Below are 12,856 nucleotides of genomic sequence, written 5' to 3' on the forward strand. Positions count from 1 at the left end.
TGGGATTAAAGGCGTGCGCTACCACCTCCTGGCTAGAAACCACATTTCATGGCAAACTTTTTTATTCCACAAAAGGCAAAAAGAATAGCTACATTATTTTCTTAATGTTTTCTCCATAATGCAGGCCAAGCGTACTCGAGTTATACATTCTCTACTAGCAGAGCTCGTCTTGTTCCTGTGCTCTGAGTGGCTGTGACAGATAGGTCTTTTGTGGGTAGTGTATCCCTCAAGGGAAGAACAAAGAGGTAGGGTTAGGAACCCCTGTACGCTTCAGTGTTAACAGCCAGCTGTCACTCAGCCTGACCTGACCTGGGTAAGCCTCTGGGAGATTGTCCCTGACAGATACTGTGTGCCTGTTTGAAGGACCCTTGAGTGTCAGTTAGAAGAGTGAGTTAACGTATAGCAAAGGAAACTAAGCCTGTTACTCCAAGATCACTTTGGCCCCCAGATGTGGCTGAGTGTTTCCTGTGCTCTCACTGGCATCCTCCCAGACTCTGGAGCTCACTGTGCACAGGCGAAGAAAGGGAGATCCAGAGTGAGAAGTGATTGGCTCAGGGTTGCCTAGATAGAAGTAGAGTTTAGTTTTGACCCTCAAAAGTCATATTTTAGACCACGAGTTCGTTCAGATTGAGCCTGGCCTTGCGCAGCGCTGTTCTGAAGCATCACCACCTCACGCATCCTCACTGTGGAGCTTGATTATGCTCTAGGGGGCATTGCTCACATCAGTCCATGGGCTTTTGTCCACATGATGCTGGTTGGCTAAGTGGAGCCATTTGGGGCTTAGACTTTATAAGCTAGCTGAAGTTGTTCATTGCCTTATCCTTTTTTTTTTTTTCATTCTTAGCTCCAAAACGGGCTCTCCCTGTCGTATGGTCTGAGGGCCAAGAGTTCTTTTTTACACCTATTACCCACTGTACACACGACTTCTTATATTTCTTGGCTCATGCTAGTTTTTCAGGATGGGATTGCTTCTGCATCTGCAATGGTGCTGTGCTCTTCATATTTTGTGTTGTGGGTCACAAGCTATTCTGCCCTTTCTCCCTTTCCATGTGACAGACGGAAGGAGTGACAAAGCGTTTGGCAGAGAAGAATGATTTTGTGATCTTCCTGTTTACACTGATGACAAGTAAGAAGACATTCTTACAAACAGCAACACTCATTGAAGATATTTTGGGTGTTAAAAAGGTGAGCTGTGTTCTCCCACTTTGGGACAGTCTCAGGTATTGGATTGTAGAGCCCGACCAATGACTAGTCAGGGCTCCTTTAAAAGAAGCTTTTTCCCACCCCAGTGTTAAAGTATTTGTTCTTAGGTAGGTTCAGATATAAAAATAGGTTGTATTCCTTAATGCCTATGGGTCTTTATGGTTGTGAAACAAATACATATATAAAGTGTAGTCAAACAGAGTATGAAACACAACACTTCACATTGATTTGGTGAATTTTTAGTGCTCCTTGCTAAGATTAAATTGCTTCTCACTAACTGTAGTTGTACAAGTTCTTTTTTAGTATGCTTTGTTGTTGTTGTTGTTGTTGTTGTTGTTATATGCACTGGGACTGCTCACAGAGCGGCTTTCTGTGGTTGAATGCTGGGAAACCCTTTTCACTAGTTTTGTTCCCTCTAGTGGTAATATTTGGCCTTTGCCTTTTACATCTACCTTTATATTTTTCTATCAGCCTCAAAGGTGGTTAACTGCCTTGAACATGAGATAACAGTGGGCAGTATAAGTCCTGCCATTCTCCTTCCTTCCTTCCTTCCTTCCTTCCTTCCTTCCTTCCTTCCTTCCTTCCTTCCTTCCTTTTTTGCTGTTTATTTGTTGTTGTTGTTGTTGTTTTGATACAGGGTTTCTCTCTGTAGCCCTGGCTGTCCTGGAACTCGCTCTGTAGACTAGGGTGGTTTCAAACTCACAGAGATCCACCTGCTTCTGCTTCCTAAGTGCTGGGATTAAAGGTGTGTGCCACCACCGCCCAGCTGGGTTTTTTTGTTGTTGTTGTTGTTGTTTTTTAATTAAAGTGGTGCTAGGAGTTGTGCTTAGGGTCTTACACATTTTAGGCAAGCGTTCCATTGCTGAATTCTTATCCCATGTTTGAGGTTATCTGGGCGAGAGTGAGACTTTGTCTCAAAAAACAGCCACTAAAAGTTGAAAGCATTAAAGTCTCATCAGAAACGCATAGACTTCCAAAACTACACCTGTGTACATTCTGCTTGAATTTTGGCTAGCTTGTTAGGATCTGGAGTTTCCTTCCTGTGTCCTCTTCGCTCTTCACTGCTGCTGCCTGGCAGATTTCTTCTCATTGCTGTAGAGTCTCCATAAGGTTGCTGTTGCTGAAAAGAGGGTACCCCCACATACTATCACCCAGCTTTCACCTCTGTTTTCTGCAGGGCTTGCCTGTTATTGCCCAGGCAGAAACATCACAAGTGACCCATTGTCTGTGGGAACACATTCTCAGTGTGTACAGGCCCCAGACAGTCCCTTTGTGCTCTTTGATAAAATGCTTTTGTTATGTCCCAAGATTCGTGTGCTCAGTACAGTGTTTGAGAATGGCTGTCAGTGCAGGAACTCCATGCCCCCTGGCAGTCTCAGAGTAGGAGACAGTGATTGCTCCTTCCCAACTTGGTCCTCCTAGTGCTTCATGCCTTCTTGTGCCTGTCTGTGTTATCAAATTGGTGATCGGTTCTACTACACTTTGTAGGTGCCTTGGTGTAATGTACAAAACTAATGTGGAAACTTGAGCCACTGGCTGGGAAAAGGTACCTGCATTCATACAACAAAGGATTAGCTGGGTGGTGGTGGTGCACACCTTTAATCCCTGCACTCTGGAGGCAGAGGTGGGCGGTTCTCTGAGTTAAGGCCAGTCTGGTCTACAAAATGAGTTCCAGGACAGAGAAACCTGTCTTGAAGAATAAACAAACAAAAAACCCAAAGGATTAATATTCATAATTCATCAAAAATTCCTACAAATCAGCACAAAAAAAGACAATGGCTTAGTTAACTAATGAGCAAAGTTATAAACAGACATTTCACAAAGGAGAAACAGATGAGCCATGAGTAAATGTTTGGCTTCATTGATTAGTGGGAAATGCAGCTCTTATACTGTGTGAGGTGAGAGAGCAGATTCTGATGAATATATGGTGGAAACTCTCAGCAGACTGAACTTACCTATTTATTTTGTTCTTGAATGTGTATTTGTACGTGCTGTGTGCACAGCACTCAGAAGCACTGCCCCACAGGCTAGGCCTCAGTGTTTTACTGTGGGTGGGCTGTTTGTGACTTGTGCCTAAGCATACTTGTGGGTAAATGAGTCTTAAAAATGAAAACATGCAGCCAGAGAGATGGCCTTACAGTGTAGGCACCTGCCACCATGCCTGGCAGCCTGAGTTCAGTCCTGCGAAACACATAGTGGAAGGAGAGAACCAATGCCTGCGGCTTGTCCTCTGCCCTCCTTTTGTGCTCTGGCACACGCCCACCACTGTGTGTGTGTGTGTGTACATATGTACATATACACACAAGAAATACACACACATGTACACTGTTGTGGGATATTTATACACTGTGTGAAGGTGTATTGCTGTGATTGGTGTAATAAAAAGTTGAACGGCCAATAGCTAGGCAGGAGGTGTAAGCGGGACTTCCAGGCACAGAGAGGAAGTAGGAAGAAGAATCTAGTCATGGTGAGGAGAGTGAGGAGACACAGAGGAAGATCAGCCATACATGACAGAATACAGATTTAAGTTATAAGAGCTAGTTAAAAACAAGCCTAAACTAAGGTCAAGCATTCAAAATTAATAAGTGTCCATGTCATTATCTGTTTGCTGGCAGCCCAAAGAAAAATCTGACTACAGCACACCATATAGATATATCTCTGCATACATGCATACTCACCCATACATATATACATATATACCACATCCACACATATACAAATACACATGTATACACACTCATTCACACATGTACACTCTCCTACATACACACACACACACACACACAATTAAATAAAATACAATTAGAAAACTATCTTAAAGGAAACAAAAATGCTAGGTGCTAGGGAGGGAATGGCTTGGTGGATAAAACTGTAAAAGTGTGAGGACTGGAGTTTGAATCCCCAACACCCACGTAAAAACCAAGTGGTCGGTGGCCCATGTATAACCCTACTTCCTAGGAAGTTCAGACAAGGGATCCTGGACAAAGCTGGCTAGCTAAACAAGGCAAATAGGCAAGCCCCGTATTTCAATAAACAAGACAGATAAAGATCTAGTAACATCAGCCTCTGGCCAGCATGTATACCATCCAGCATGTACACACATGTGAATATGTGTACACATACATGCAAAAAAAGAAATGAGAACACTAGAATAAACCCTGAAGGTCTGTCAGCTAGATGAAACAGATCCAGGTGTGTCATGGAAGAATATTGTTTGAAGATGTTCTCCCCCCCATGCATTTTTATTTTGTTGCAATGGAAAGCACATGTCTTAACTGGTCAATCAGAATTCTTTAGTAGCTACTGCCCTAGAAAAACTTTTCTGTGGACATCAAGCAACAAAACTTAGGGTGCCGCTGTTTCAGAGTAGAAGACTAAAAGCAAGCCTGTGACCCATGTCTCGTCACACACTGATACAATAAAACATTAGACAGACTGGTGCTGTGGGTCAGAGCACAGCTGAAGAGGGAGTGACTAGCGATAAAGCCAGCCACAGCGCACTGGAGACCACCTATCATTTTCATAAAATTCAAACAAAACTTTTTAATGACAAAGTAATTCATAGCAGTGGTGACCTCACAGAGGCAGAGATATGATAGGGAAGCTCAAACAGTGAAAAAGCCCAGTATGTTTTATAACATGTATCAAATGTTAAATTTAAAAAATTAGTGAAGCTGAGTGTAATGTAACCTTTATTCTAGGGAGGCTGAGGCAGGGGGATTACTAGAAGTCTAAGTCCAGCCTAGGCTATAGCATGAGTTTTAAACTAGCCTAAGTGATAGTGGGATACCCCATCTTATAACCAACAACAATAAAAAGTGGGTGTGGGGTGGTGGGACCTAGTTTGGACTCACACCTGAGCTGGCCAGGGCTGGAAGGTGGAGAAGCTGAGAGTCATCCACTGAGTTAGATGGGCTGGGGATCGGAGGGGCGGAGGGAGTTGTCTCATGGTAACAGTAGTAGCCACCATGGGTGTGTACTGACTGGGGAGGGGACAGGCCCCTGTTCCCAAGTGTTTCCTTCTTAACAAGCCACTGTCCTTCATCACCACGTCCAGGGATCATTTGCTTTTTAGTGCAGTTCCTGAGCTCCTTGCCACCCAGTGCCATGCATTAGGACTCTAAAGAAAAGTCAAGGTCTAGTGTTGGATTGCTTGGGAAGTAGATGCAAAAGAAATAATTAAAAGTTTCCTTGCAGTGCTACAGAAATAGCCAGTCTAGTAGAAGTAGATGGGTGGGATGAGGGACCAGGTGCCGTGTGTAGACAGACTCACAGAACACAGCCCGAGTGACTGCCCTCAGGGCAGATAGCAACGTGGAGTTTGAGAGAGCCACAGAGACAGACTGGGTGGGATGAAACTCAGACTTTTTATACTTTTCTTCCACGAGTTACCAAGGAGTCCCAGATGAACCACCTTTAGCAGGATGCTCCTAGTTCCCTAAAGATCTCTTCAAGGTTTCACCACCTTCCAGTAGCTCTTCCCTGAGAGCCTAGTAGTTCTCCATGTATGAACCTGTGTGAGACTGAAATCATACAGCTACAAAAAGAAGGGAAATTCCTTTACACATCTGTTAAAAGTTGAAGTGAACATTAATTTTAAAACGTTGGAAGTGTGTCTGATAAAGTGAAGAAGGTAAGTTCTATACTGTGCACATGTCCACAAGGACCACTGTACTGATGCTCACTGCAGCAGTCAGTGGTAGTAAGGAGTTAAGGGAGCAAAACACTGTGTCGTAAAGCAGTGGGAAAGAAGTGAATTAGAGCCGCTTGGTGGAAGTTCTTTATAGATTTCAGTGTGGAATCAAAAGCAAGGTCTGGTATAGTCACGTCACGTGCCCAGCAGTGTTGTGGAGATTATTGGAAGTATTTATGAGGACTGAAAACTACCTGGGAACAGTAAACACAAGTTCAAAATAATGGTTACCTCTGGAAAGTGAAAGGGGATTGTAACTGTAGGACTGTGCAGATGCCTTTAGCTATGTTTGAAAAGTTTTATTTCTTTTTAAAAAATTAATCCAGGTACCAGTGGTGGCACATGCCTTTAATCCCAGCACTTGGGAGGCAGAGGCAGGTGGATTTCTGTGTATTCAAGGCCAGCCTGGTCTACAGAGCTAGCCAGGGCTACACAGGGCTACACAGAGAAGCCCTGTTCCAAAAAGAAAAACAAAACAAAAAACAAGAACAAAAAACTAATCTAGGAATAGGGACTAAAACTCAACTATCGGATGCTTGCCTAACATGTATAAAGCCCTGGGTTTGATCCCAGCACCACAATCAGCTGTGCACAGGGGGTGCACACCTGTGATTCCAGCACTCGAAGTGGAAACAGAAGAATGAGAAACTCAAATTCATCCTCAGCCTCACAGTTTAAGGCTAGCCTGGGCTACATAGAATCTATCTCAAAAAAAATTCTATAGGGAGAATAGTGATTTATAAAACTTGAGTGGTAGGTTTTTTAGAGGGAACAGAATGTGCTGCCAGTGGAAACAGTTGTGCTTGCAGGGTAAATGTAACCTCCACACTAGCTGAGATAGGTGAGTCCCATTCTGTTAATAACTACCTGGGAACGTAAACACAAGTTCAAAATAATGGCAAGAGGAGAGATTGCAGAAGTTAACTGAGGTTGCACAGCTGAGGTCTGCAGAGCTGGGATTTGAACCCAAGTGGTCTCACTATTGAGCCCTGAGGAGGAATGCAAGGAGGATACATACAGCTTCCTGAGGAATTGAGCATGGGGGTTGTTTATTTGTGTCTTCTATAGGAAATGATTCGGCTAGATGAAGTTCCTAATCTGAGTTCCTTAGTATCCAATTTCGATCAGCAGCAGCTTGCTAACTTCTGCCGGATTCTGGCTGTCACCATTTCAGAGATGGACACAGGGAATGACGACAAACACACACTTCTTGCCAAAAATGCTCAGCAGAAGAAGAGCTTGAGCTTGGGGCCTTCTGCAGCTGAAATCAACCAAGGTAAAGCATTCTCAACAATTTTAGATTGTATTTGAGACCCTTCTTAAATCACCTGGCTCTTAATACCTATATGTAATCAGTGTGTTAGGGCTTCTGGGGCCATTTTGGAGGATGTACATTTTATATGTGCGTTTTTTGGTTTTTTGTTTGTATGTTTTATATTTCAGGACAAAGTTCAGTAGCTTTAATCAGGTTTCTTAATGGATCTAGAAGTTAAAAAAAAAACACTGTCTAATTAGAATTACAAATGTTTTAACCCCTGTTATAGACATAGTATATACCATGTTTTTGTGGCAGCTGGGTAACAGCAGGACAGCCCACATGGTTATCGGTGAGAGGCCACTTACATCACAGACTGTTTGTATCATGAAGAATGGCATAGCTTTAAAAGAGTGGCGATACATATATAGACTGGAATAGGGAACGCTACAAGATACATTCATTATGAAAAGGGCAGCAGTGCAGACGGTGCCTGCTTAGCACAGCACTGGGTTCAGACCCTAGCAGTTGAGGTAGGTGGGGAGTAAGAGGATAAAAAGGATGGGTACTTTAGTGTAAGATGGGGATTAAGATGCATGGTTGTTTGTTTACTGCAGTATGCATAAAGAAACTGAAGGATCCAAAGAACTGCCAAGTGCTTACCTGCTAGGAAGTGATTGGCAGCAACCACTTCTTACTGTATGTTTCTTAGGTTGTTTGATTTAGAGCACTGTATTCCAGAGATAACAAGCACCAGAGGACGAAAAGGGAAAGAAATAAACTCTTTAGTTTGTGGAAATGGAAAATAAGAGTCACCATTCTATTCTGCCCATCTGTTTTGAATTAACTTTACTCCGCAAGTTATTCCATTCCTGTACATATAAAATCGGACAGTTCCACTTACAGGTAGATAGTATTCCATATATATGCATGCCGTAATTTATTATTCTGATATCCTGTTGATACAAATTTGATTTATTTCAGGTCTTTGTTTGTACAGATAACTCCCTTAAATAATAGGGTACAGTGGGCTAGGTATTTGAATTTTATATTTTGGTGGATTAACCCTGCAAGATAATTGCTTGTCTTGTCACTTGCTGTCCCTGCACCTTCTCCAATGCAGGCCATTTTTGGATTGCTTGACATTTAGCCAAGCTGATAAGTTAGAAAAATGAAAAATAAAAAGTACAGGAGAGGTGTTTTGTTTTTTGTCCTCACTGCAATTATTCTACATTAAGATAAAGATCATGTTTTAGTCAGGATTCCCTAGAGAAACAATGCATAGAAATATATGTATTTCAAATTAACTTACGTTGAAATAGCGGCAGCAGCTGTCTCATAGCTAGAGGCTGAGAGCCGATTGCTCTGGCCTTGATCCCAACGCCTCAGCAATCAGAGTAGTCCCACAGTGTCAGCCTCACACTGGAGACGCTGAGTTTGAAAGACTCGTGCCTCTCAGTCCCAGTCTGGTGCCAAAAACCTGGTGGGTTCTTGGAGTGCCCCTGGCCCTCTGTCTGGTTCTGATATCGGTGACAGAACTGTGGGTGGCAGCAACAGGATAAATTAACTAGCTGTTGAAGGGAAGCAGTGCTCTTCCTTCCGCCATGCTCTTACATCTAGACAGCTGCTAGAAGTGTCACTCACACGTGGGGTTGCTCTTCCCGTAGCACTTAAGACCATCAGGACAATTGCTCAGAGAGGACCCACATGGCAGCTCACAGTCATCTGAAACTGCATTTTAAGGATGTCCAATGCCCTCTTTTATCATCTGTGAACTCCAGGCACGCATGGGATACACACACACACACACACACACACACACACACACACACAAATACCATCTAAAAAAGAAGCCATTTTCTTTCTGTATTCTTTTGAATTTTACTTTTAAATTTTCAGTTATGGAGAACATCACACTTGGGAATGTAGAGAACACACCTATAATCTGTGTTTACTCACCACCCAGCTTCAGTTATTTTCAGCCAATGGCCAATACTGTTTTGTCTCTGCTCATTAACTCCCTACTTCACAGGTTTTGTTTGTTTTTATTTGTTCTTTGTTTGTTTATTTTTTGGTGTTTTTTTTTTTTGAAGGAAAAGGTTGGGATTGAATTCAGAGCCTCATGCATGCTTAACATATGCTGATAACTGAGTTACATCCCTAATACTTTTGAGTTCTTTTGAGACAAATCCCATATGTTTCATTCAGTGTTCTACAAGATGACTTTTTATTTTGAGATAGTCTTGCTGTGTTGCCAAGACTGGTTTCACACTCCTGTGCCCATTTGATCTTTTCCACCTTGTCCTCCTGAGTAGCAAAAATACAAGCTTTGCTAGTAGTGGTGCACACCTTTGATGCCATCACTTGGGAGGCAGAGACAGGCAGATCTCTGTGAGTTCGAGGCCAACCTGGTCTACAGTGAGTTCTAGGACAGCCAGAGCTACACAGAGTAACCCTGTCTCAAAACAAGCAAACAAACAAACAAATAATAAATAAATAGTACAGGCAATGTACCACTGCACCTGGCATATAATGCGTGTGTGTGTGTGTGTGTGTGTGTGTGTGTGTGTTCTTGGTCAAGGTCTCATGTAGTCCGTGTTGGCGTTGAACCTACCACGTATCTTGGATAGCTGATCCTCCAGCCATCACATCCTTAGTGCTGGGGTCACAGTCATATGCCACCATGTCCAGTTTACACAGTGCTGGGAATATCAAACCCGGGGCTTCTTTCATGCTAGGCAAGTACTTAACCAACTGGGCTCCATCCCCAACCACTAGATAGTGACTTGTTAAAAACATTACCTAATACATTTACACACAAAAAATTAACAGTGATATCTTGATATCATGAAATACCTAGTTGTTAATTTTTGATTCTATGTTACATGGCTTAGAAAAACCCATAGATTCAGAAAAGGTGCGTTCAAGTTCCCTTCCTTTGGTTCAGTTCGATTCAGCTGTTCTTATGGCAACTGCTGCTCTTGGTATCTCTTGTCATCCCAGGGAAATCTGATGCTAGCTATGTAAGCAAATATGCTCTTATTGTCTCATTTTAAGATGGAAAGGTAGAGCCAGGTTCAACCCAGTCTCCTTGCTGACAGAGTTGATACTCATCAGAATCTGTCTTACTCATTACTGGGTGAAATGCGGTTCAGGGGAAATAAGGTTTAGTAATTGCTCCAATTCTTCTTCACCTTAAAGAGAACACTCATCCTTTTTCTTCCGGCTAGGAAAGCATTTCTTACAGAAACCTTAGAAACTGAAAGTAAGTGGGCTTTCCTTTGTTATGTATCCCAGGCTGTCCCTAAACGTGGGATTCTCCTGCACCACCACACTCAGTATTTGTTTCATTCATCTTATATTAACATTAATTAATGTAATAATTTCAGTATAACTAAGGTTTGTTTTTGTTTTTGTTTTTGTTTTTTTTTGGTTTTGGTTTTGGTTTGAGACAGAAGCTGTCTATGTAGCCCTGTTTCTATGTAGAAACTCACTATGTAGACCAGGCTATCCTCCCACTTATAGGCAGAGGCATCTGCTTCTGCCTCCCAATTGCTCAGATTCAAAGCATGCATCACCATGCCCCGCTCATGACATTTTCGTACATGTGTATAATGTGCTTTTATCGTAGCCTTTCCTCATACTCTCTTGTTCCCTCCCACTCCAGCCCATTCCCTTACTGTTCCATGCGTGTGTATTTGTCATTACATCTTATTGGGGTGTGTGTTGTTATTTTACAGGATCCTAGAAGAGGGTTCATTTGCAAGAACATTGGTCTCTTATCAGTGGTTATACCACGAAGAAAATCTTTTCTTCTCCCCCAGCAACAATTAATTCCCTATAGATACTCAAATAGGGGTGAGAGCTAATGAGCCCCTCCATTTTAGGTATTGTTATCTGCTTATAAGTCCTTAGGGATAATGAGGCCTTGTAGGCTCTTCCCCACCCCATGACTTGCTGCTGGTAGACCAGTGGTGTGCAGGTCTTGTTATGGTAAGCAGAATTGCTGTGAGATCAAGAATGCAGCAGCAGTGTTGTGCATCCAAGATAGCAACCTTTTCCCTCTCCTCCTCACTCTATCACTCTTTTTTGTTGTTGTTTGTTTTGTTTTCTTTTTGTTTTTGTTTTTGTTTTTTTTGAGACAGGGTTTCTCTGTAGCTTTTGATGCCTGTCCTAGAACTAGCACTTGTAGACCAGGCTGGCCTCAAACTCACAGAGATCCGCCTGCCTCTGCCTCCCGAGTGCTGGAATTAAAGGCGTGCGCCACCATCGCCCGGCCTCTCTATCACTCTTACATTCTTTCTGCCCTCTTCTACGGATGCCAGTTTATGGCATGGCATTCAGGCATCTTTTGCTCTCAGCACTTTGACTAGTTATGAATCTGTGCAGTTCATACTACCAGCTCTAAAAGGGAGCCTCTCGGACCAAAGCTGAGGGCACCTGTTTAATAGGCACATTGTGTCCATTTAGTAAAAACAGCAGCAGTAGCTTCCCCCCTGTGGTCTGTGACCTGCATGGCCACTGGTTTCTGATCAGGCTGACAGACTCAAACATAGAGTCCCTCCTATGGAGCCGTTTCCATTCCAATTAGAAAGCGGTTGGTTACCCCACTATTGACTTGCCACTTGTACACCCATGGGCACTGTTGCTGGTTGGTCAGTAGTATAGCATCCAGGAGCCACAGCTGAATAAGATTTTGAATGCCGTTCTCCCCTAGTAGCTTGAGTAACACCTTTTGGTACTTCAGAAAACAGGGGGTCTTCCTTGATCAAACCTGATCTCTTGTCAACCTTAAATGAATCAACAGCCTTTCATTTTCTGTGGAAACAAAAGCATAACCTCTTCTCCAATGTAGCATATTTTTGACTTCCATTTTAAAGTTAAAACATTTTAAAAATATATAGGTTGGTTTAATTTAGTAGTTTTTTATAATCTAGTGTCTCTCAGCAGCTATTGTTTGCTCATCAGCAATCAAAATATTTAAAGTAAATACAATACCATACAGGATCCAGACTTCCTGTGTATTTCCCTTCCCAACAACATGGCTTATTGTTTTTTATTTATGACTATCTCTATCCATTTTCCTTTTTTCTTAAGCCTATACACATTTTAAACAAATTGTAACCTGTTTAGAGATTTTTTTTTCTATCTAAACCTGCTTTACTGCTTATCTGTAGCCTTTTCTCTCTGCAAGAGCAAGATCTTAAACTACCGTGCACCTTAGCTCATGGCGTGCTGGTGGCTCAAGCCTGTCAGCAGCAGCTGGGAGATGCATCTCTGTACTACAGCCCCATGAGAGACTGTGGGATTAGGAAGCCACATTTGGCTCCTTTTTTTGTATGTTTGGAACCTTTTTTAAAGCTTTTTCAGGTTTTATACAGAAATACATGCCCCCACATTGGGCACCATCTGTAGCAAGTCTTTCTCTGTCTCGCCTGTCAGCTCCCAAATAACCACCTAAAGACTTATTATGAAAGCTCAGCCGATAGCTTAGGCTTGTTTCTTATCAGCTCTTACAACTTAAATTAACACATTTCTATTAATTTACATGCTGCTATATGACTCATGGCTTATTACCTTATCTCTTATACATCCTGCTTCTTCTACATCTGCCTTCTTCCCAGCATTCTCTCTGCCCCAAAATCCTATGTGACTATTGACCATTTAGCTTTTTATTGAACCAATCATAGTAGCATATCTTCACA

General features: G+C 42.4%; 1 protein-coding gene across 2 annotated transcripts in view; it reads left to right on the forward strand.

Moving 5' to 3' along the window:
• Trpc4ap (transient receptor potential cation channel subfamily C member 4 associated protein) overlaps window positions 1–12,856 on the forward strand; it is a 71,927-nt gene that overhangs the window by 30,937 nt on the left and 28,134 nt on the right. For both annotated transcript variants that reach the window (XM_005363074.2, XM_005363075.2), the window contains exons 6-7: window positions 1,057–1,185; window positions 6,965–7,172. In XM_005363074.2, the coding sequence (XP_005363131.1) occupies window positions 1,057–1,185; window positions 6,965–7,172 (337 nt within the window). The remainder of the gene's footprint in view (window positions 1–1,056; window positions 1,186–6,964; window positions 7,173–12,856) is intronic.

This window comes from Microtus ochrogaster, linkage group LG8 (assembly GCF_000317375.1).
Source record: "Microtus ochrogaster isolate Prairie Vole_2 linkage group LG8, MicOch1.0, whole genome shotgun sequence".
In the NCBI taxonomy this organism is placed as follows: domain Eukaryota; kingdom Metazoa; phylum Chordata; class Mammalia; order Rodentia; family Cricetidae; genus Microtus; species Microtus ochrogaster.